The sequence below is a fragment of the Mus caroli genome, unplaced genomic scaffold (genome assembly GCF_978045245.1).
Source record: "Mus caroli unplaced genomic scaffold, Mus_caroli_1 scaffold_11, whole genome shotgun sequence".
Classification (NCBI taxonomy): Eukaryota; Metazoa; Chordata; class Mammalia; order Rodentia; family Muridae; genus Mus; species Mus caroli.
Genome location: NW_028227266.1, coordinates 73969245 through 73993766, shown reverse-complemented (window position 1 = coordinate 73993766; position 24522 = coordinate 73969245). Strand labels below are relative to the sequence as shown.

At 46.9% G+C, this 24522-nt stretch overlaps 2 protein-coding genes across 9 annotated transcripts in view; both read right to left on the bottom strand.

Moving 5' to 3' along the window:
- Gnb5 (G protein subunit beta 5) overlaps positions 1-8762 on the bottom strand; it is a 33553-nt gene extending 24791 nt beyond the window's left edge. The window contains exon 1 of the mRNA XM_029481131.2: positions 8527-8762. Coding sequence (XP_029336991.1) covers positions 8527-8638 — 112 coding nt within the window. The 5' untranslated portion in view covers positions 8639-8762. The remainder of the gene's footprint in view (positions 1-8526) is intronic.
- A 9271-nt stretch (positions 8763-18033) lies between these two features.
- The window catches only part of Myo5c (myosin VC), a 74362-nt gene continuing 67873 nt past the window's right edge, over positions 18034-24522 (bottom strand). For all 8 annotated transcript variants that reach the window (XM_085844789.1, XM_085844794.1, XM_085844791.1 and 5 more), the window contains 3 exons: positions 21610-21784; positions 21104-21184; positions 18034-18860 (listed from right to left, as the gene is read on the bottom strand). In XM_085844789.1, coding sequence (XP_085700915.1) covers positions 18708-18860; positions 21104-21184; positions 21610-21784 — 409 coding nt within the window. In that variant the 3' untranslated portion in view covers positions 18034-18707. The remainder of the gene's footprint in view (positions 18861-21103; positions 21185-21609; positions 21785-24522) is intronic.

Sequence of the window (24522 nt, the reverse complement as noted above, 5' to 3'; positions counted from 1 at the left end):
TGAAGTAACACAATCACAAAAGAACTCACACAATATGTATTCATTGATAAGTGGATATTAGCCCAAAACTTAGGATACCCAAGATATAAGATACAATTTACTAAACGCATGAAACTCAAGAAGAATGAAGACCAAAGTGTGGACACTGTGCCCCTTCTTAGAATTGGGAACAAAACACCCAGGGAAGGAGTTACAGAGACAAAGTTCGTAGCTGTGATGAAAGGGTGGACCATTTAGAGACTGCCGTATCCAGGGATCCTTCCCATAACCAGCTTCTAAACGCTGACACCATTGCATACACTAGCAAGATTTTGCTGAAAGGACCCAAATATAGCTGTCTCTTGTGAGACGATGCCGGGGCCTAGCAAACACAGGAGTGGATGTTCACAGTCAGCTATTGGATGTATCACGGGGCTCCCAATGGAGAAGCTAGAGAAAGTACCCAAGGAGCTAAAGGGATCTGCAACCCTATTGTCAGAACAACAGGATGTACTAATCAGAACCCCAGAGCTCTTGTCTCTAGCTGCATATGTATCGAAAGATGGTCTAGTCGGCCATCAATGGAAAGAGAGGCCCATTGGACTTGCAAACTTTATATGCCCCAATATAGGGGAATGCCAGGGCCAAAAGAATGGGAATGGGTGGGTAGGGAAGTGGGGGGCACTATGGGGGACTTTTGGGATAGCATTGAAAATGTAACTGAGGAAAATATGTAATAAAAATATTAAAAATTAAAAAAAAAAAAGAACAGGGGTAAAGAAAAGACAGGTGGGAACCTCTCTCCCTTCTTTCCTCTCTCCCTTTAGTCATGTGCCATCACATGTGCCAAGACTTTTGATGTATTTGGACACTATCCCCCATGTGTTGAATTGGGCATGGGTGGAAGGCTTTATACAACAGTTTGAGGACATAGGTTTTTTTTTTTTAATTTGATTTATCTATGTATTTTATATGAGTGTCCTATTTGCATGTATGCCTGCATGACAGGAGAGGGCATCAGATCTCATTGATAGTTGTGAGCCACCATGAGGTTGTTGGGAATTGAACTCAGGACCTCTGAAAGAGTAGGTAGTGCTCTTAGCCACTGAGTCATCTCTCCAGTACCCCCTTCCTTTTTTGGGGGGGAGAGGGAAGGTTGAGATAGGGTTTCTCTGTGTATCCCTGGCTGTCCTGGAACTCACTCTGTAGACGAGTCTGGCCTCGAACTCAGAGATCTGCCTGCCTCTGCCTCCCAAATGCTGGGATTAAAGGCGTGCACTACCACTGCCAGGTGAGGACACAGTTTTAAAGATCTACTCCTATAAGTAAGGAAACCAAAGCTCAGAAGACTGAGAATTTTATGTACACACACTTCAGCCCTTGAGAACAGATTTACATACCTTTAAGACTAGGATCAACGTCATGCAACGTGGCCGTGAGTCTTTGGAAAATCAAGGAAAATGACATTCAGGCACTGGGGACACCCCAGCCTTAGATTCCCATATGGGAGGTAGCCAGATCAGTGAGTCTCAGGGTTAGTTAAGAGACTGCCTGGTCCGAGCCTGATCTCTGCCTGGCTATGGAAAGTTAGATCAGAGTGCCACAGAATGCACACCTGCAGCTCCTTCTATGACCAGGTTCTATGCTAGGTCAATAGGCTGAACAGGACAGCCAGTCCTACCTGCATACAGCTTAAGATCTGTGAGTGCTGAGCGCACACATGGAACAGTGGTTTTCAGACTTCTATTTTAGCTGCAGACGTGTCCCTCCACTTTTTCTTCGAGGCAATATCTAACTAGACGTGATCTAGACAACACAAAAGTGAACCTAGGCTGTGAAATCCCCAGAGAGAATGACTGGGCTTTAAGGCTAACTCCACTAGCAAGGGGGAAGGCCAGCAAGCCACAGTGGCTCTCTCACCTCTCAGGGAAGGGCAAGGCCAATGCAAGGACATCACATGGAAGCTGGCAGGTTCTTTTGAGCCTCTGCTGCCTTCCTTGAAATGCAAGTATTAGAGCTATCTAGCTGGCGTTGTGAGACTAATCTCTCAGTCTGGGAGACCAACCATCATTGGGACAGAGCTGTCTTTCAGCTTTCAGGTGACACTGAATAACTGGCAGTGGGTGGGGAGGGGGGTACACACCTGGAATCCTGGCATTTGGGCGGTGAAGGCTTTAGCACCTGAAGTTCAAGGTCATCCTTAGCTACAGAGCCTAGCTGGAGACCACAATGGGATACATGAGATCCTGCCTTTCAGCTTTCTCCCAAAAATAGTTTCTCCTGTACACAGTAGGAGGAACTATTGAGATAGATGTGAAATGTGTCTCAAATACATGTAATACCATCCCAATGTTTATAAAATTATAAACATCAAGCAAGCCATGAGGTATATCAAAGCATGAAAAGAGGTGCCCATAAGGGGGGGGCTGTTAAAGAACCGCCTCCTTCGCATTATCTAACTGCCCCACAGAGATCCCAAATACCTTGAGAATCCATTAGAAACACTGCCCCTAGTGAGCATGCTCCAATCAACAGATCAGGAGAAGGAAGGAGACAGGAAATGAAAGGCAGGCTGGCTATCTGCTCCAGGCAGTCAAGAGCGAAGCAGTGGGCAGGAGGCCATCTGCCTGAGCACTGCCTTTCTCTCAGCCTGGGTACCAGGGCTGCAAAGGGCACATGCACCTGAGGCCTGATGAGAGTATGGCTTTGCCTAGATTTCCCCCTAAGCTATGAGATCAGATTAGTACAGAGCTCCAAGCATTAGAGTGTTTTCGGGTAAAACCTGTCACAAAAACACACTTAGAACAAACAGAAAAGTCATCAGCCCCCACTGATTAAATCCTCTGATTAATTCAAATGGAGTCTGGATTTGTACGCTGGAAATTTATACACATTTGTTTATTCAGTTTTGCTTCTTAACAAAATTAATAGCTGCCTCAAAGGAACGAAGAGTCTGGATAAAGCTCCCTCAGCCCAGGATGCTGCAACCTGCCAGCCCTTGCCACTGTCAGCCTACCTTCCAGAGCATTCCCGACTCTGACTCTGAGACTCTAATGATGAGCTGGGTCCTCCTTCCTCCCATTGTCTTGACACCATCCTAAAACTCCGTCCTTCCTACGGCGCATGCGGAGATGGGTCTTAAAGAGAAACATCTCCACATCTCTGAGCCCTCTGGAGAGAACTGTACATCTTTACAGACATTCTGTGCTGACTAGACCATGGTGAGCACACTGGCTAATGCTTGGCCTTTCTCCATTTTGCTATTTTAATAAGAAAAATCTCTGCTCTCTAGAACACAGTGAAACATGGAGAAGGGTGACCTGTACCAGAAACTCCCCTTGCTCTCCTCCAGCTGCTCAGGCAAAGCCAGCCTGAGTGCTACCCTCTGTCCTCTCAGAATAAGGGAGGAAGAATATGTTTGCATCTGGAGGTTGAGGCTGGAGATGGTGACTCTTCCTGATCTAAGGCCTGTTGACACGATAAACCCATGGTTTCTGATGAAGCTCACATCCTTAGAAACTGAAGATGTCACCTTATGTCGCAAAGAGGCCCTTGCGGATTGGAGGATGTTAAAGATATTGAGATGGGACCATGATCTGGGTGAACCCAATGTAACCCTGAGGGTCCTTTTTATAGGAGTCAACAGAGTGAGTCAGAGAGGGTGACATCAGAAGCAGTGGTTGGCATACAGAGGGCGGTGAGCCAGGGTTCTCAACCTGTGGGCTGTGACCTCTTAGAGTGTGATAGTTTCTATATGCTTGGCCCAGGTAGTGGCACTATTTGGAGGTGTGGCCTTGTTGGAGTAGGTGTGCCACTGTGGGCTTGGACTTTAAGACCCTACTCCTAGCTGCCTGGAAGCCAGTACTCTGCTAGTAGCCTTCAGATAAAGATGTAGAACTCTCAGCTCCTCCTGCACCATGCCTGCCTGGCATGGATGCTGTGTTCCCGTCTTGATGATACTGAACTGAACCTCTAAACCTGCAAGCCAGCCCCAATTAAATGTCCTTATAACAGCTGCCTTGGTCATGGTGTCTGTTCACAGCAGTAAAACCCTAATTAAGACAAGTAGCAAAATTACAGTTATGAAATAGCAGTGAAATAATTTTGTGGTGGGGGTCACCACAACATGAGGAGCTGTGTTAACGGGTGAAAGCATTAGGAAGGTTGAGTACCACTGTTCTAGATACTGAGAACATAGACTGGAAGCTGAGGACCACAGCATCCTCAGACTGCGGGTGTAGGGAATGGCTCACCGAGTCACGCAGTCAGAGGTTAGACTTCTGACTGCCTGAACGAACAGTCCTCAGACCGTGGAAGTCTGTGTAGCATGGAGTGAAAAGGTAGCCAACACAAGCTGTAGCTGTGTGATTGTAACATGAAGGAAGGCTACCCTCCCCACAGTGGATTATCTGCCGATGGGGGTGGGAGGCTCTAGGGAGGAGAAGAAAGTCTGCAGGAGACTGGGGACACAGGAACTCCTGGCTGTGCACCTGAGGTAGGCTGACTCCCTGTCATGTAAGCCACAGGAGCTACCTCAGGCTTGTTATGCTGGCCAAGGATCTGACTGGGGAATGAAGTCCACAGAGTAAGACCCTGGTCTGAGTGTTAAAGTTCCGGGACTGAGGACAGGGTTTGCATCAGGAATCGATCGATCGATCCCTTCCGGTTTCTCATCTCCAACTGCTGCACTGACTTACAAATATTTACGTCTATATTTGCTTGTTTTTAAACAGGGGCTGGCTTCAAACTCATTATGTCGTGGAGGATAACCTTGGCCTTCTGACGCCTTGACCTCCCAAGTACTGGAGTCATAGGAGGCCTGTATTACCACGCCTGGCTTATGTGGTGCAGAGAATGGAACCCAGGTCTTTACATACTAGCAAGTCCTCCACCAAATGAGCTACGACTCATAATTGATTTTTCATTCACCTTTAAATTTCTTTTAAAATTACATTTAATTATCACTTATTCATGTGTCATACCAGACCTCAGAAGACAGCCTGAAGCTGTCTCTTTTTTCAAGTGGGCCCTAGGGTCCTTAGGCTTTGGCTAAAAACTTGTTGAGCCATCTCACTGGCCCACCTGCAAAGTTTTAAAAGAAATTTGACTGAGTTTTTGATAGGGTCGATCAGCCTTCTGTGTTCTATGAAAATGCACATACACAAATAAAAACTGAAAAGTAATTTAGAAAACTAAAAAACCAAACATGTCGGTGATTCAGTTCACTCGGGCTTCAGGAAATCTCAAGGCCTAGGGCTGAGGGGATGGCACATGAATCAGGATCTGGGTGTTAACACAGCTGGCTGCAGTGGCTCGTGCTTGTCAGTCCAATCTAGGGAGGCAGAGACAGGGCGATCCCTCAAACTCATTGGCCAGCCTGTCCTACCTACTTGGTTCAGGAAAAATGAGAGACCTGTTTAAAAAAAACCAAGGTGAACAGAATTCTGAAGAATGAAACCTGAGGTTTATCTTGGGTCTCTATACACACACACACACATGCACACACACACACACACACAGGCACACATACACATACACATGCACACACACACACACACACACAGGCACACACACAGGCACACACACATGCACACACACACACAGGCACACACACACATACACATGCACATACACACATACATACACATATACATGCACATAGACACATACACACACATGCACACACATACACACACATGCACACACATACACACACATGCACACACACACACATACACAGGCGCACACACACAGGCACACACATGCACACACACACATACACAGGCACACACATGCACACACATACACATGCAAATACACAGAGGCACACATACACACACATGTACACACACAGGCACACATACACATATACACATGTGCACACACATGTACACACAGACATCCACACAGAGGCATTCACACATACACGCACACACAACACCCAAGACTTCACTGTGTCCCACCAAGCTCCAACAGCCTCCCATTGTAACCCCATCTTCTTCTCTACCTGTCTATGCCTCCCCAGACACGGCTTCAGCTTCCCCTCAGTACAGCAAAAATATTCCCCTGCCTCAGCTTTGCCTCACTAGAGCACCATTCCCCTACCCAGCTTTACACTGTGGTTTTGTTTCAAATGCTCTTCCCTGGGACAGCCTGTCCTTTATACAGGTAAAGAGTCTGCTTTCAAAGGTCCTTCCTGGGACCACTCTGGGCTCATAGTCTCTGGAAGTTTTTGAACTCCTCCACCACTCATTCTCCACTTCCCCAACCCCTCTGTTCTGTCCAGAGCACATGTCTAACCCACATCTTATTTTATCTACTGGATGCCTGACTCCCTGCTTTGGACCAAAGCCCTCTGAGGGAACATTCTTGATTTGCTCACTGCAGCATCTTTAAGGGCCAAGCAAAGGCTGGCACAACAGGGGCTGGAAAACTGTGAGTAAAAGATAGAGATGTGTGTGTGTGTGTGTGTGTGTGTGTGTGTGTGTGTGTGTGTGTGTTTTCAGAGACAGGCTGAGGTGGAGAGATGGTGGAAAAATTTAAAGATGAAGTGGGTGAATCCTGAGGGTTGGGAAGAAGCTGACCCTTACAGGAGGGAGCAGGTGTGCAGGGGCCAGGGGTTGGATCTATGAACTCAGCCCTATAAACAGGTCTCTTACTCCCCCCTCCCCACTTCCCCTTCTCCCTCTTGCTCCAGCCCTGCTCCCTCTGGCCCCCACTTGCTCCCAGCCCATAGGTTCTTTATTTGTTTCTCATTATGGATGGTTGTGAGCCACCATGTAGTTGCTGGAATTTGAACTCAGGATCTCTGGAAGAGCAGTCAGTGCTCTTAACCACTGAGCCATCTCACCAGCCCCCCAGGTCTCTTACTTTTACCTTCCATTTTCTGCGGAGGAAGAAGTAAAAGGTGGGCAGGACAGAGACCTCCATAGATCGCCGAACATCTTACAATTGCCAGGGTAGAGAGCTGACTAAGGACACTGCAGGGGTGACTTAGCCACTGACCACAGAGACCTCTTGGTGCCCTCTCTTCAACAGCCCCTAGAGTTCAACAGGAGGAGGCAGGAGGGTGCATACACTCATGGCTGGGGAGGAGGCAGGAGGGACAGAGTCAGGGTCCCTCCCCAAGACTTTTGGAAGCTGATCAAAATGTCTGCTGAAGTCCGGGAAGGGACAGAAACAGGGCAGGACTTCCAGGTACAGGAGAGAGCCAGGGTTCCTAAGAGCCTGGGAAAGACTATATGGTCAGAGTGGGATTCTAGGAGACAGAGACGGGAGAAGGCAAGACAAGAGTCTCCCTGTGTGGGCTGCAGAACTGTGCTACAGTGGGGGGCTCATGTCACAAGGACCATCTATGTAGGACTTCAAAAAGACTGCTCAAGCCACAGGGCTGAGCTGTCAAATGGAGAAGTCCAAGGCAGGGATAGCAAGCCTGAGGCAAAGTCATCCTCTATCTGTAGCATACAAGGCTCTGAGAAGGCAGACCCTGTGTCACACCTCTGATAACTATTCCTCACTTCTCAACTTTGGGGTGGCAGTGTGCTCAGCCTGGTTCCCCCCTTTTCCAGACTCCCTGGCAGGGGCCACATGACCTATGAAGTACAAATAGAAATGTTGGGAGGAGAGGAATTCTGGGAATTTTTTTTTTTGCTGTCTCCCTAAGTAGGAAAAGAGCCTGGTGTTTACACTCTCCCTTCTTCCTGCTTCTTGGGGTCACTGGGTAAATAAATGCCAACGATCTAGCTGCACCATACCTTATCTTGTTACAAACAAAACAAAATAAAACAAAAACCCAACAATTTAACTACTTACACCTGAACATAATTCTAAGCCACACAGGCGCTTGCGGCCCCTTCCCAACTTAAGCCCCTTGGGGGAGACACAACCAGGGTTCTGTACTTCCAGCAAGTTTCGAAGAAATCAAACACTAAAGGTCTCACGCTGAACCCCAGTTCCCTTCTCCAAATGGAATGTAAAAGGCTGAGGCCTATTAGGAAGGCGGGGAGGAGGTGTGCCGTGGGTGGGGGAACCGCACATAAGTATGTAAGGGTTGGGGGGTGAGGGTGAGTCGGTAAGACCACTGCCCAAGCAGGGTCCCACTCCGAGCTCTGAGAAGGGGGTCGCTCCTCTGGCCGAGAGTCCCTGGGATGCCAGCCTGCTGGCAAGTTTATTTGCACCACGTTAGTCCTTTTATGTCAGCCGCAGCATCCATCAAACGCTTCTAAACGGGCCTACCGCAAACTGAGCCGGCGGACGCAGAAAGCACGTCTGCTTCCTTCTGCCATCCAGCTCCCTGCCCCCAAGGACAATGGAGAGATGGGAATGAGAGCTTCTAAATCCACGCAAAGGAAGGACCTGAAAGGGGCAGAGAAGCGGTCCCTCCTCGCCGGCACCTGCAGTCTGCGCCTCTCCACCCGCCCTCTGGGAGGGGCTCGGCATCCTCCCACCCCAGACGCTGGAACCCGTCCTTCGCGGGTCCGCCAGCCCCTCGGAGAGTTTGGTTCACTCCAGCCGGGAGCTTCCCTTCCACCCCTTGCTCGCACTCACGCTCCACGTCATGCAGCTTTGCCCGCTCCTCCTCTAGCTTGCCCTTGAGGCTCTCGGCCTCGCTCTTCAGCGACGCCAGCGTCTCGTTCTCGTGCAGCCCATCGGTTGCCATCTTCGTCCGGATGCAGCCAGGAGAGAAACGCAAAGCCGGAGACTGTGAGTCGATGCGGGGGCCGACGGGAGGGCGGGAGCAGCAGCAGCCTCCGTGACCCCGAACGCCGCCCGGGGCCCGCCCCCTCGGCAGTGACGCGACCACTGCGGTGACGGACTCTGCTGGCTCCGCCTACCGCGCCCTCCCTGAGAACCGGCGATGCTCGGAGGTGGGACAGTAGAGGGGAGGGGGGTTGTGTGGGGATGGGAGTGGGGGTGGGGGTGGGGGTGAGTGAGGGTAGGATAAACTGAGGCTCAGAGACCAAGCTATGGCCCCAACTCTGGTCCCTGGCTCTAAGGGAGCCTAGTGAAGTCGAAGCCATACCGCCCAGCCCTTGGCATCCCTGGACTTGGTGGGCAGGAGGCTTCATACACGTGCCTCACAACCCACTAATCGAAACATTCTTTTAAAAATTAGTTCTGACTGCCCGGGTGGTGGGGTAAGACAGCAAAAGCAAGGGTAAGGGGCGTCCTCTCCTCTGGGATGAAGGTCGCTTATGTTGTATTGAACTTGAGAATTTGATAACTCCAGCGGCTCCTCTCTAGCTACAGTTCCCTAGGCTCGGTTCCTTGGTGAATCTCAGACACACACACCCCCAATCTCTCCTCCAAGCTACAGATTCAGAGTAGGGACAAAGGGCCATGCTCACTCGGTGTCACACTTCCAGGAAGAGAGGAAGGCAGAATTTGGACCCAGGCAGTTCAGCGTCACAGATAGGCTCCCACTTAGGCCTCCCCCCTTCCTTCTGTGAACTTTAGGATGGGAAGGAGGATCAAGTTTGCAAATTCTGGACAGAACACTGCAGAAGCAGTCTCCAGTGCTGGCTTGCTCCTCTGTGTGTGTGTGTGTGTGTGTGTGTGTGTGTGTGTGTGTGCGCGCGCGCGCGCATCTGTTCTGGGCCTTATCAATCTGAGAAGCAATTTGTATTAATGTACACATAGCTGTCTTTTGGGTGAGATTCTGGGAGCTTCCATTTCCTTATCTGGAGAAGTCTATTTTCTAGCATCTGTATCCAAGGGCTTTTATGAGAATTAGATGCTGTGGAGGATACTCTAGGCAATGTCTGCCAGGCAGGCAGCTTCTCCATTCTCTTCAATAAAGAGTTATCCACCAGCCATTTTTATTCCCTATGTCTCTGTTTGTCTGTCTTTGTCTCTGTCTCTGTCTCTCTCTGTGTACAACCCCCTGCCCCCGCATTTATCTGTATCTGTCTCCCTCTTTATAGCCCTGGCTTCCCTGTAACACCCTTTGTAGAGCAGGCTGGCCCAGAAGTCATGTTGCTCAACTTGCCTCTGCTTCTTGAGTGCTGGGATTAAGCATGCGCACTGCCATGCCCAGCATTTGTCCATTGTCTTATCCTCAGAATTTAGCAGAACATTAGCTTATGGAAACAATAAGCTTATACTCGATTATTACATGGATAAAACAGACTACATAAGTGTACGTGTGTGTGCTTATAAAGTGTACACACATAGAGAGCAAAGGGTTGTGGCAATGGCTCAGCAGTTAAAAACACTCGATGTTCTTCCAGAGGACTCAGTTTTATTCCCAGCACCCATGTGGTGGCTCACAATTCTTAGTAACGCAAGTTCCAGGGAATTCAATGCCCTGTTCTGGCCCTGTTGACACCAGGTATACCCATGGTTCACAGGCATATATGCAAGCAAATCTCTCATTTGTATATGTACATGTATATGTATGTATATGTATGTACACATATATTTTAATTAAAATTTTAAAAATTTATTTTATTTTATGTATATGGGTGTTTTGTCTGCATCTATGTGTGCCGCGCTCACACCTGTTGGGAGATCAGGAAAGGGTGCAATGCCACAAGCTACCAGGTGGGGCTCTAGTGAGCCATAGCTTTGCGTGCAGCCTGGTGGATCTTCTAAAGTAGGGACTGATTCCCAGGGCTGAATACATTTTTTGGTGATAATCTGAAGCCTGGGATAGAGAGCTTTGGCGAGGACAAGATTTGATGTACTTTGAAAAAAGAAGTCAGGATTTCTGTTCAGATCCTGCCCTGCCCAGTGGGTGGGCCAAGGAGCTCTGGAGTTTAGTTTTGCTCTCTGCTTAGGCTGGGCAAGACCAGCCAGGCCATCCTAACAGCTAAGACAGGGAGCTTGAACAGGTCCCCTGGGAATGTTTGTCTACCAGAATTTCTTCTAGCTTGGTGGCTCATTAGGTAGACTGGGAGGAGACAGATGCAAAAATGATTAGCCCCAGGAATAACGGCTTCTTAGGAGTGTTTTGGACACCTTGCCATGACTTCACATGACCCTTAGAGAGCCCTGAAGTACAAATCTGTTAGCATTTCTGTCTCACCAGTGGGAAATTGGTGACAATTGGTGCCCCTACTGCCCAGGATAGCATGCAGTCCAGGATCCCAGGCAGATATCAGAGTCTTCCTGGAGCTTGGGAACTCATCCTACAAACCTACTCTATGTAACTTGTCTGCCACAGGCGTGCATTAGACATCACACTAAGGCAAGGAACTTAAAAGAACAAAACAAGATGAAAAGCGGAACTCACGATCTCTGCACACGTGGAGCAGTAGTTGAGTTGTTGAGATTTCTTGAAAACGGGTCTTAGGGCCCTTTGTTTGAAGCATTTGTCACATGAGCCGAACACATTAACCAGGAAGGTCTGATCGCACATCTTGGCTGAGATGAGGCTAAAGGACAGAAAAAAATGAACAGGGTGTGGAGAAAGACAGTGAGTGCCTCTGAAAACCGGAGCCTCCTTCTCCTCCTGCCTCCATTCGTGGGCAGGGCTCACAGTGAGTGCTGACTTCCTGTGCACGCAGTTCATTGCATCCACAAGGAAGCCGTAGACAGCTGGCTTTCTGAAGTACACATGGTTCACTGGCTGGGCAGCTTTGCCTACACCCTTACAAATCATGCTTATAACCGATCCTTGGAGCGCCATAAAAAACATAAAAAATTGCAATGCAGTTAATTTCTTAACATTACCTTTTATTTTTCATTTATATACATTGCTATTGATGTGTATGTGCACACACTTTCATGAGCCACACATAAAGGATGCAGGTCAGAGGATAACTTGGGGGAGCCAGGGAATAGATTTCAGGTCGTCAGGGGTCTTGATGGCAGGGGCCTTTGCCCACTAAACAATCTTGCCAGCCCTTTCTTATTTTTGGTACAGGTTTCAGATAGCCCAGCCCAGGCCTCAAATTTGTGAAGCACCAGAGAGTATCCTGGAACATCTCGATCCTCCTTCCTCCAACTTCGGAGTGCTGAGGTTAAAGCCATATGCACCACCATACCTGGCTTATGCAGTGCTAAGAATGGAACGCAGGACTTTGTGCATGCTAGGCAAGCACTCTACCTACCCAGATCCCTCCAGCCTAGAGAGCCATTATAAAACTTTCACAAATGTTCCTCCCTTTGGTGTAAAATTTTAGATTAAAGACAAGAGTTAGAAAAATAGGTCTGAGTCCAGCCAGAGGGGAAAGGCCATTTGTGTGGCATTGGCTTCCTACAAAGTGCACATTTGTATCTGTTAAACCCACCAGCCGAACACCTAGGGCCCCAGCCTGTAGCTGCATGCGCAGAATAGTTTAGGCCTGGGAGGATAGCAGTGTTGGGAAACAGCTTCACTGGGGGCTATAGACCTGGCTCCTGGTCGCCCAGGTCTTGGCCCCTTGGTGAGGTCAGTAGACTTGACTCCCCTGAAGCTTTGTTTGCTAAAATATCAAATAAATATCTTTAAACCGTGTAGGGTTGTCATGGGACTTATAAGAGACTTGCATTAATGGTACTCAAAGGTTGGAAATATAGTGAACCATTCAAAATCATGCTGCCCCATGAATGGTAGCAACGGCTGGGGCAGCAGCAGCCTTGGGAAGGAAGAGGAAACAGCCAGAAGGGCTTATGGTCAGATAGACATGAAGGCTTGCTAAGACACTGCCATGGATGGCCTTGGACCGAGCATAGGGAAGAGGAGGAAATGAGGCTTGAAGGGATGATGACTGGGATACGGCCTAGGTTGTTTTCAGGATGGGATGTGGTAGCCTGGAGCTGGAGGAAGGACTGGGAGGTTAATAGGGAGCAGCCAGCTCAGTGCTGTTGATTTCATAGCTGCTCCAGAGAGCCCAGCCTTAAGATTCAAGGAAGTCACCCCTGAGCATATTATGGAGCACTGGACTGAACAGGTCAGCAAAGGAGAATTTGAGAGAGGTGTGTTTGGGTTGAGGTGATGTTGGGAATACTTGGGGTGGGGGAGAGTGTTATGCAGACATTACCACAGGGCCAGAGAAGAAACTAGAAGCTGTGCAGTTGGGCAAAGGGTTGGCTTGCACAATATCTGAAGATGAGATGACAAGGAAGTAGAAGGGGACCCTTAGGGACACAAGGGATCGTACCCTGACTGACACAGAGGGCATGGCTGGAACGTCTCACAACCTCTTCACAGGGAGGCAGATAGTCATGTGAAAGCTGAGAGAACAGAGGAATTAAACAGTGGTTTCAGTCAGTGAGAAACTGAGTGTGGGTTGCAGCATGCCTCACAGAGACATCATGTCTATTGCTAGGCTTGCATGAAGAGCGAGTTACAGCACAAAAGGTAACACTTGTTACCTCAGAGCTGGGGAGCCAGAGACAGGCAGATCTCTGGGGCTCATTGGTTGGGCAGTGTAGTTGAAGACCAAAGAGAGGGAGATCCTATTTCAAAACAGGTAGATGGTATCTGAGGAAGGATGCATGAAGATGTCCACATGCATATTCACATGTATTCATCAACACACATATGTACCCATAAACACACATACCTATGAATGCACATATATGTACCTATGAACAAACACACATACACAGGCATCCATGAATACACAAACACACACACACACACACACGAACTCATGAACATACACACATGTGCTCATGAACACATACATACACAGACCCCCATGAAAACACACACTCATTTACTTATGAACACACACATGCACCCATGAACACACACTCACATACTCATGAACACAAATGTTTCCATGAACACACATACACATGGGAATTCACACACACATGTTCCTATGAGCACACAAGCACATACTCATGAACACACATACATGGAAATACATACCTATGCACTGATGAACACATACACAGGGATTCACACACACATGTTCCTATGAGCACACAAGCACGTACTCATGAACACACACACAGAGGACATGGAAGAATGCGCTCAGTAGAGCTTGGGGCTTGGTGAATGTCTCCTACTCGCCAGCCCTGCTGTGGCTGCTGCTAGTCCCAAGGTCAAGCTGAGACATCAGGTAATAGCATTAGGGAACAACATCCCTCAAGTGCATCATGCTCGGATTTGTTCTCCCAGAAGTAGGTCAGGGAGAGCACTGCAAGGAGATGAGCCAGAGGGAAGAGATTAAGAGGAAGAGACTCTCAAGAACTGTAGTGAAGGTTGAGAGCATCTCCAGGGACAAAGGTCATGAAGGAATAGGTATGTGTGTGGTGACAGGGGGCAGTTCATCAGAAATAAAGAAAAAGATCTTGAAAAATTGCTAGCGTTCCAAGTCTGAATAGAGACAATACTGTTTGTCTTAGTCTAAATTCCAAGTCATAGACGGTGTTTATAATGTTCATTATAAATAACTGGAAACAGGACATGAAAATAACTAAGTCTGTGCCCTGTAACTGCAGATCCTGGACCTGTTCACAAGTCATGGTCTCATGGAGTGTCTTCATTGGCATAACTAGTTTGAATAATTGGAATATGGAAGGGCTGCAGAGATGGCTTAGTGGTTAAGTAGAGGTGCCTGCTGCCAAGGCTGACAACCTGAGTTTGATCCCCAGAACCTACACGGTAGAAGGAGAGAACAGACTCCCAAGAACTGTTTTCTGTCCTCCACGTGTGTGGCATGCTCATGTCTACACATATACATGCTCATGTCCACACATATACATGCACATATACATACATACATAAAAAAATAAATGCCAGAAACAATGTGAGGTGAGGCTGGACCCTGGGCTCAGTTCCCAGCACTGGCATAAAATGCAGAACAAAAGCAAAATGTCCCTGGCATTAAAAACACATCGAGTGTTTGAAGTAGCATTAAATTTAGGTAAACAAGGGAAACAATTCAAATGCCCATCAAGGGAAGAGCAGGCAGAGAAAACATAGCGTGTCCATGAAGCAGGCTTGTTATCTAGCAATAATGAAGACCTGGCCCTGATTCTCACTGCAAGATGATGCACACCAGAGACATCTTTGTGTCTAAAGACAAAATGTCCACATGGTACCATTACAGGAGTGTCCAGGGCACACAAGACAAGTGAGAGCTCATCCATGGGCAATGAGAAGGCAGCGAAGGGAGAATCAGAGATAGCTCCATGCCAATGGGTTGGGGGATGGGGGACGAGGTACCCTGAGTTAAATTACAGCAAAGACTGGCATGCACATCCTTGTGCATAGATGAAAAAACATCCAAACATTTTAAATACTGAGTTTCATATTGTGGGCCTGATAGCTCCATGAATTTTTTAAAAAGTGGGCAAAAATATTTGTGCAGTGGCTCTTCAAATGAGGCTAGTCAGGCAAGTCTCATGCAGAAAGCTGCTTCCCAGAATCAATGGTCAGAGTCAGAGATTAAAACCACAATGTGACACAATTAGCTAGACCTGACAATTCCTAAAACTTATTATATTTAGAACATGTAGAGGTCAAAGGACAAACATTTTTGGTGACCAATTTTCTCATTTTACCATATAGGTTCTGAATATCAAACTCTGGTTCTTGGGTTTGGTGTCTTGGCTTGGCCTGCTGAGCCATCTTGCTGGTGAGGCTAGGATACCTAATTAAAAAATATTGATATACAGGAGCTGGAGAGATGACTCAGTAGTTAAGAGCACTGGTTGCTTTTCCGGAGGACTCCAGTACATATTGTGAGGTAGACAACAGCTGTAGCTCCTGCTCCAGGGGATCCAGCATCCTCTTCTGGTCTCCAGGCAACGATACTATTGTACCTACCCCACACCCCAACATGCACATCATTAAAAAAAAAATCTAAGACAAAAACTTCTGATATACAAAGCATTGGCAAGGATGTAGGAGCTTTCATTGCCTACATCCGGTGTGGGTACAAAGTGGTTCAACTACTATAAAGAACTGACCGGAAACAAATATATATAAAGAATTGCTGTGTGTGTGTGTGTTGAGGGGTGTGTGTGGGGTGTGTATGAGAGAGAGAGAGAGAGAGAGAGAGAGAGAGAGAGAGAGAGAGAGAGACACCCAGCAATGCTACTCCTGAGTTCAATAGAAATACATATTTATTTCCTAAAAAAACCTACCACTGTCATATCAGCTTTGTTCACAAATAGTCCCAGGCCGACATTTTGCATGTTCACCAGGAGTGGACTGGATTCAAGCAGCAGAATACAACAGACCAGGGCTGTGGCAGGAGCAGGTGGACCCCACAGACTCACTGTGGTCGTCCATCTGCTCCATCAGCTGTACGCATGGGGTTTGATTGCAGCTGGGCCAATTCTGAAAACCAATTAAGCTATTTTAAAGATATTTAATTTGTTTACTTATGCCAACACTAATCTGTTTTTTTAAAAATCTCTTTATAATTTTGAGATAAAGTCACAAAGGTTGTAGAGAAATTAGAATTTACACAGACCAGAACATAAGCACCCCCCACTGTGCACCCACCACAGGATCCCCATGATCCTGGTCTGTAGGAATCCAGGCATTGATGCAAAATTGAGAGCGCAAGTTCCCTGAGGTTAAAGAGTACATACCTTATAGAGCAACGAACACCTCGGGTGGCTGGGCAGAAACAAGGGAGGTTACTGCGGTGGTGTGAAGATTTGAGCCATTGGTCACCTAATCCCTTTATCTGGACTTGCAGCTCAGGGCCTGCTCCTCCCCATCTGCACACGCATGCTCACTGCCGGCCTCTCACTACCTGCAAGCACACACTCGCTTCTAGAACACTCTGTCTCTCTACATGATTTGGACCCCTCATAACTCCCATGTACCCCTTCCTGAGCCCATTTCTTTGCTCTCTGCAGGAGAGAGAATCTGATTTGACCTTATAAATCTGCCTCTACTCCATGGAACAAACCTGACATCCTTGTGTTGTGTGGTGAGAGAATCTCTCATCGCTGGCCTTCCTTCCAACCTAGGCATGAGTGATCTAGGCCCCAAGTAAGTGCCTTTGCCTTTCTCCTCTGTGTATCAACTTATTGCTATCCTCAAGTCTCCTGTCTCCAAACAAGGTCTCCTACACTTGAACCCTTGTCATCGCCATGCGATCTGGCCAATTCTATCCCACCACCTAGCATACAGATAATATGTAGGATACGATGGAGTCCAGCCCTCTAGGAACTTACAGGCCAGTAGAAGGCATGGCCAAGGTTACTGGTGCACAACCCAGGTAAATGCTATAAAGTGGGCATGAATTGAAGCCAGAGAACCAGAACATTAGCATAGTGACTCTTCACAGGGTGAAGGAGGACTGGAGTGGACACGGAGCAAAAACTCAGCCAACCCCATCCTGCAGCCCCCACCTCTGATAGCCAGGGAGCCCCAGACACAGTCAGCAAGGTTTCCATACCTCAGGTGACAGACTGTGACTTGTGGGATTCTACCACCTTTCTGTCTGACCCTCAAGGAGAGACACAGAGCTGTGCGGTAAGAAGGTATATAATCTACAATGGTAGGAAAGAAATGGTGCATCCAATTTGCTCAATAATTTATTTTATTTAAGTATTATAAAGTTCTATTTTCAGCACTTGGGAACAGTTTGGAAAGCTATCATGTCAGTAGGATGACTACACGTTTAGCATTCTGTGGTGTCACAGCTACTGCCTGTGACCGTCAGACTGGAGGGTGGTCAGGTTGCTAGGGGTGCACAGAATGATGGGTCTCAGCTCTGGGTCAGGAGTGCTCATCAGAGGACTCAGTTCTCTGAAGGGAAGGAAAACAGTTTGAGGGAAGGAATAACTAGTTCTCACAAAACCTGGGGAAAATGGATTTCTCAAAAGGAAGAATTTCCCCACATCTTCTGGTTTTTTTTTTTTTAAATGAAAAAAATTAAAAAAGCATATTAGAACACTGATTAGAGAGAGGAAAAAAAACCACTTAAGTTGCACGCGTGTACATGTGTGTGCATGTGTGGTGCTGGGGCCAAACCCAGGGCCAAGTGCTCTACCACTGAGTTCTGACCCCAGAGATAAATGTAGTTTTAAAAGAAATAGTTGTATTTAAAAATTAAATGAAAGATTATAACAACTATGTTGGCTGATATCAAGTTTTAAATTTTTCAGAAAAAAAAGATAAATGGCATAAAATAAATACATAAAATGCTCTTATTTATTTGTTTGTTTGTTTGTTTATTTGTTTGTTTGTTTCTGAGATGGGTTCTCACTCTGTAGTCAAGGCTGACACTGAACTGAGATAAATCTCTGGTCTCATCCTCCTGAGTGCTGGGATTCTAGTAATGGGTTACTATGCCCCGCTCTTAGACTGAATACTCTCTTAGAGTTTCTAAAGGGAGTACTTTTCTAATCCAGGCGTCTTTAGTAGGAAGAGCTAACGAGCCCTTCCTGCCAACAGGGACGGGGCAAAAAGACTGTTCCAGTGGCCACGTGGGATTCTTTCCTAGAAGGTGTAGGCATGGAACACAACTGTGGCTTCAGAATACATGTCTCTGCACTTCACGGGAACCCTAGAAATCGGGGGAGCCATGGTGCCTCTAGATTTTACTCCTGTATATGTGGGTAAAGGGAGGTCCTTGCCACAAAACAAAGGCACCAGGAACAAAACTGAGCCTTCAAGAATTGCAACAATAGCCACTTGAGATCAGAAGCAAGAACCTTTCCCAGCCCAGCCGGTTGCAAAGCATCATGGGAGTCAGGTGGGGCGTGGCTTATCCTCAAAGTGCAATCCACCACAATGCCAGCTCTGGTGAATAACTGCATCCCTCCGTGGCACCTGCACTCAGGACTCCAGGGAACTCCAGGGGAGTCCATCTTCTCTCCAGCTACAGTCTCCGGAGAAAGCCGAGCTTGAAGCTGCTTGGGATCTGGGTCATCTCCAGGGCATGTGGTGAGGCGGTGAAAGGAAATGTGACTTGAAAAAGATATTTGGTATCCAGCATCAGCTGTGACGAGTCGCCCCGGTTATTCAGAAGAGCCTGAGGGAGGTCAGAACCAAGGGGAGGGATCAGGGAACAGGTGCATTCTGGTTCACCATTACTCTGGTTTGCCACTACTGAGGTCAAGAGTCAGGAAAACCCAACAGCTCTGTCTCTGTCAGAGAACACCAGCAATCACAGGATGTGACACCCACGTGGTTTAGGACACAGTTGGGGGCGGGATTTGGGCAAGGGGCAGGGTGGGGGGCGGGGGGGTAAGCCTATCAGGGCCTTTGGTGCAGCTAGCTCCCAGGAATAGTCACCTGATGTTTCACCCCAAAAGCCCATTCCCATAGGACAGGCTGAGTGTAAATGTATTTTTATCCCCCTTTAAAAGTTACACTTGGGGCTAGAGAGATGGCTCAGTGGTTAAGATCACTGACTGCTCTTCCAGGGGTCCTGAGTTCAAATCCCAGCAACCACATGGTGGTTCACAACCATCTGTAATGAGATCTGATGCCCTCTTCTGGTGTGTCTGTAGATAGCTACAGTGTACTTATATAATAAATAAATAAATCTTTAAATAAATAAATAAAAGTTACATTTATTCGTGTGTGTGTGTGTGTGTGTGTGTGTGTGTGTGTGTGTGTACACATGTGAAGATCAGAGGACAACTTGTGGGAATCAGTTCTCCACCATATGGTTCTTCTACCACAAAGGTTCTGGGGGTTAAACTGAGGTCTTCAAGCTTGGCAGCAAGTGCCTTTACCTGCTGAGCCATCCTGCTGGCATTTTGTATTCTTATGTATATGTCAAGGTCAAATTCTAAGCTCAGACATGAAGTTTTAAACATTTGTTTGTTTGTTTTTAAAAATTTATTTATTATTATAAATAAGTACATTGTAGCTATCTTCAGACACACCAGAAGAGGGCATAGATCTCATTACGGATGGTTGTGAGCCACCATGTGGTTGCTGGGATTTGAACTCAGGACCTTCAGAAGAGCAGTCATTGCTCTTAACCGCTGAGACATCTCTCCAGCCCTGTTTTTATGTTTTGTTTTGTTTTTTTATCAAATGCATTTGTTTCTTTGTTATCAGGATTGCTTTCTACCCTTTACATTTTAAAAAACTGCCAAGTCTGGTGGTGCACACCTTTAGTCCCAGTACTCAGGAGGCAGAGGCAGGCAGATCTCCAAGTTCGAGGCCAGCCTGGTCTACAGTTCCAGTACAGCAAGGGGTACACAGTGAAATTCTGTCTTAAAAAAAACCAACCAAATACATTTTTAAAATTAAAAAATTTCATGTGTGTGCAGAACCCACAGAGGTCAAAAGGGGGCATCAGATTCTCTGGAGCTGGCGTTTTAGGTTGGGAGACTCAATGCAGATGCTGAAAACTGAACTACTGAGCCATCTCTCTGGCCTTACATTATACTCTTAATAATTATGAGGACTCCAAAGAGCTTTTGTATATGTGGACACAACTAGTGATATTTTACCATATTAGTAACCAAAACAGTATTTAAATATTAATAAATTAGTTAAATTGAACATAACATTTTTGTTTAAAAAATAGCTAAATTTTCAGAATGAAAAGCAAAAACAAACAAAAAGGCAGCACAGTGAGAAGCAGGACAGAGGTTCCTCTGTGAACCTCTTAACTTAACGTCTGACCTTGTGGAGATTTTGTGGGATGCCTGCTTCTGTATTCAGTGTGCTGAGATACATTGCTCTGGATTAAGTATGAGGGAACTCTACCTCATACAGGCACAGCTTTTGCAAAAAGCAAAGGTTTTGCAGACTCTTGGGAGGGTCTCCAGGTTCCCCAAGATCCCCCTAGTTTACTGGAAGAGAACCTTTGGGGATGATCATGGAAAAATGGGTCTGCAGATCTGCTTCCACGGGGCTCTGCCCATTTGCTCTATGCCTCAAGATGAGCTGCTGAGTGACATGACTCAGTGGGGAAAGGCACTTGCTGCCAATCCAGACAACCTGAGTTTGATCCCAGGGACCCGTGAGATGGATGGAGATAACTGACTCTTGTAAGTTGTCCTCTGACCTCTATTCACACGTTGTGGTAGACCACACACACACACACACAAGAGCTGAAGGTCAGATCTTGGTTTATGTTTCTATTCCTTCTCAGCAGGACTGGAACAATCAAAAAGCCACCAGCTGTCTTTGAGCTGGTGTTTCATATGCTTGGCAACCATGCTTTAACCTTGGACTGCCACATTTGAATCGAGCATCAGTGTATTATAGAGTATCAGAGGTCAGATTAACATGTTCACATAAAGATCTCACCTGTACTTTGCGGACGAAGGATGGATTGACTCTTTTCTCGAAGTCGTCTATAGGTGTGTATGAATTAAGGATCTTTATGATCTGCGAACATTACAGAGCACAGGATCAGACCACGAAAAAGAGCCAACAGTTCTGGACATTTGGGAGCCTCCAAGAAGTATGGGTGGATCTTTTATATTATAATTTATCTCTGGAGCCAAGTGCTGTATGATCCCAAGGGAACAGAAAACAGCATAGGGTACAGAGTGCAGCACAAACTAACCACACGGTCAGATGTCACTGAGGGGGTCTCCCCCTCCGGCCCCCCAGCCCCTGCTCAGCTGAGTGCACATGTACACTTGAAGTCAGCCTTGAAGCCTGCAATCAGTATATACCAAATAGTCGTCAGGAAAAAAAAAAGAGGAGACGGCACGGAGGGTCAGTTGCACCTCACAGCGGGCTAAGCTGGGAAATGCCTAAGGACCTGCCCTTCAAGGTTCAGAGAGGAGCTCGGCCAGCCTGCTCACCTGCACAGCAGACAGGGAAGTGCAACACTGGGCGATCTCCTTGGCATCACTGTCTGTGGTCTTCTTCACCTGCAGCAACCAGGCTGCCTGAGAGAGGGGCTCCAGTGTCTCCTTGGCTAAGCTGCTCTGCACATTCTTATCTTTTAGCCATTCTTCCAAGAAGCTGATGTTGCACCTAGAGAAAGCCAGAGGGACCTTTCAGTACAGTGTCAGACCCCTCAGCGTGTCCTAGAGGCCGGCAGAGCTCACTGCATGTTTACAAGCAAAGCCCAGCAGTCTCTTACTTAAAATAGGAGGGGATGGACCAGGAGAGAGCTTTTCGGATCACCACCATTATCTGTAAGACAGCAGTGACATAATAGGACAGTGTCAAAAGTCCTATGTGGTGGGAAAATGTTGGCATGATGATGTTGATTCTAAATGGGTTGTGAATACATAAATATGTGTTCTGCGATTCCCACTAAGAAGCAACATAATAAATTAGAAAGATTACAAAATATTCTAGACACACACACACACACAAAGGCAGAAAGAGGAAACCAGAGAAACAAAACCCAGGAGGTTCACATGGAACATAATATGGCAGGCGCTGGAGAGAGAGATGGCTCAGGGGTTGAGAGAACTTCCCACTCTTGAAGAGGGGACCTCAGTTCAGTTCCCAGCATGTAGGGAGGCTGCTCATGATGGCCTCGAACTCCAACGGCAGGGGGATCACTGCCTCTGCACCACACTCACATACACTTACCCTGACACAAACATATACATGATCGAAAAAGAATGAGAATAAATCACAAGAAAGAAAATGACATGGGAAACAAACCTAAATATATCACAAATTACATTAAATTAAAATGGTCTAAATTCTTCAATTAAGAAGAACATATGGTCAGACTGGATTAAAAAAACAAAACAGGACGTGGGCTGGAGAAAGGGCTCAGCAGTTTTACAGAGGACCTACTTTTGTTTGGTTCCCAGCACCCACATCAGGCCCCTCACAATCGCCTGTAACTCCAGCTTTAGAGTCACGGTTTCAACCTTCCTAATGCTGTGACCCTTTAAGGCGCTGCTTCACGCTCCAGTGATCCCAACCATAAAATTCTCTCCTTGCAGGGCTGGACAGGTGGCTCAGTGGTCGTAAGCATTGACTGTACTTCCAGTGGACCTGAGCTCAATTCCCAGCACCCACATGGGAGCTCACGACTGTTTGTAACTCCAGGATCTAACACACTCATACAAACAGACATGCAGCGAAACACCAATGCACATAAAAAAAAATAAAATACTTTAAAAAATTATCTCATTGAGACTTCAGAACTGTAACTTTGCTATAGTGATGAGCCAGATGTAAATATGTGATATGCAGGTTATCTGATATGTTATCCCTATGGGGGTCATGACCCACAGGTTGAGAACCACTGTTCTAGAGGACTCTGATGCCCTCTTATGGCCTCTATGAGTATTGCACTGACATGTACATAGTTTCCCCCCATACAAGTAATTTAAAAACAAAGTCTTAAAAACAAACACCAAGATACTTGTGTATGTTATCTACAAGAAACTCACCTCATATATGCCATAAATATGTTAAAAGTAAATAAAATATGTTATGAAAATATTAATCAAATAAATCTGGAGTGGCCATAATAATCTTTTAAAAAAACTTCAAAGAAAAGAAACTTTCCAGGAAGGGATAGCAGGACATTCTGTAGCGACAAGAGGGCCAGTTCCCCCAGAGATTTGATGTTGTAATCTATTATTAGAGTTTCTGGGAAACATCATTCTGATTCCTATTTCTAAGTGTTTAACTGACAAAGTAATGATCTATGGCCGCAATGGAATTAAACTAAAAACAACAGAAAGGTGACAAGCAGGATCCCAGGTGTGAGCAAGGTGTGGGGCTGTAGGACCCCAGGTGTGAGCAAGGTGTGGGGCTGTAGGATCGCAGCCAGGTGTGAGCAAGGTGTGGGGCTGTATAGGATTCCAGGTGTGAGCAAGGTGTGGGGCTGTATAGGATTCCAGGTGTGAGCAAGGTGTGGGGCTGTATAGGATTCCAGGTGTGAGCAAGGTGTGGGGCTGTAGGATCCCAGGTGTGAGCAAGGTGTGGGGCTGTAGGATCCCAGGTGTGAGCAAGGTGTGGGGCTGTAGGATCCCAGGTGTGAGCAAGGTGTGGGGCTGTATAGGATTCCAGGTGTGAGCAAGGGGTGGGGCTGTAGGATCGCAGCCAGGTGTGAGCAAGGGGTGGGGCTGTAGGATCTCAGCCAGGTGTGAACAAGGTGTGGTGTGGGGATGGAACCTTTGTATATGCTAGGCAGGCACATTACCAGCTGAGCCACCTCCCCAGTCCCCTGCTTTGTCTCAGTTGAGGCTCGTTCAGGCTCACAGCCTTCTGCTTAGATGTGAAATGGGCAGTTTATTTTTTTCAGTTCTCAATAAAAAGCAAAGGATTTGCAAAGTCCCTTTGAGTGCCCCTTTGCATCTAAAACCTATAATATGGAGCCATGGGATTTTGTCCATGTGGTTTATGGGAAATCCAACTTTCATGAGTGCTAAGAATGCATGATAGATTCTTTGCAGGGATTTCTAGGCTTAATATACCTTGTCACCTCACTCAGATGATAGCACACACCTATGGTCATTTCCCAAGCTCTCAGAGCACACATAGGTATCAACTGCCTGAATATACGCCCATGTCCTAAATATCTTCCTATGGTATGTGGTCTTAGTCACCACGGGTCCTCAATTTAGATGGGGTTCATGGTCCTTACAACTGTGTTGCCATGCCTCCAAGATGGACCCCATCTGCTTTCACTGCATTCTGAACCCTCTTGGTCTGGATCGAACCCACCTCTCTACGGCAGTCCCGCGGGGTCCTAACAACAGATTACTGCTTACTCCAGGCAGAGCCGGGGATGG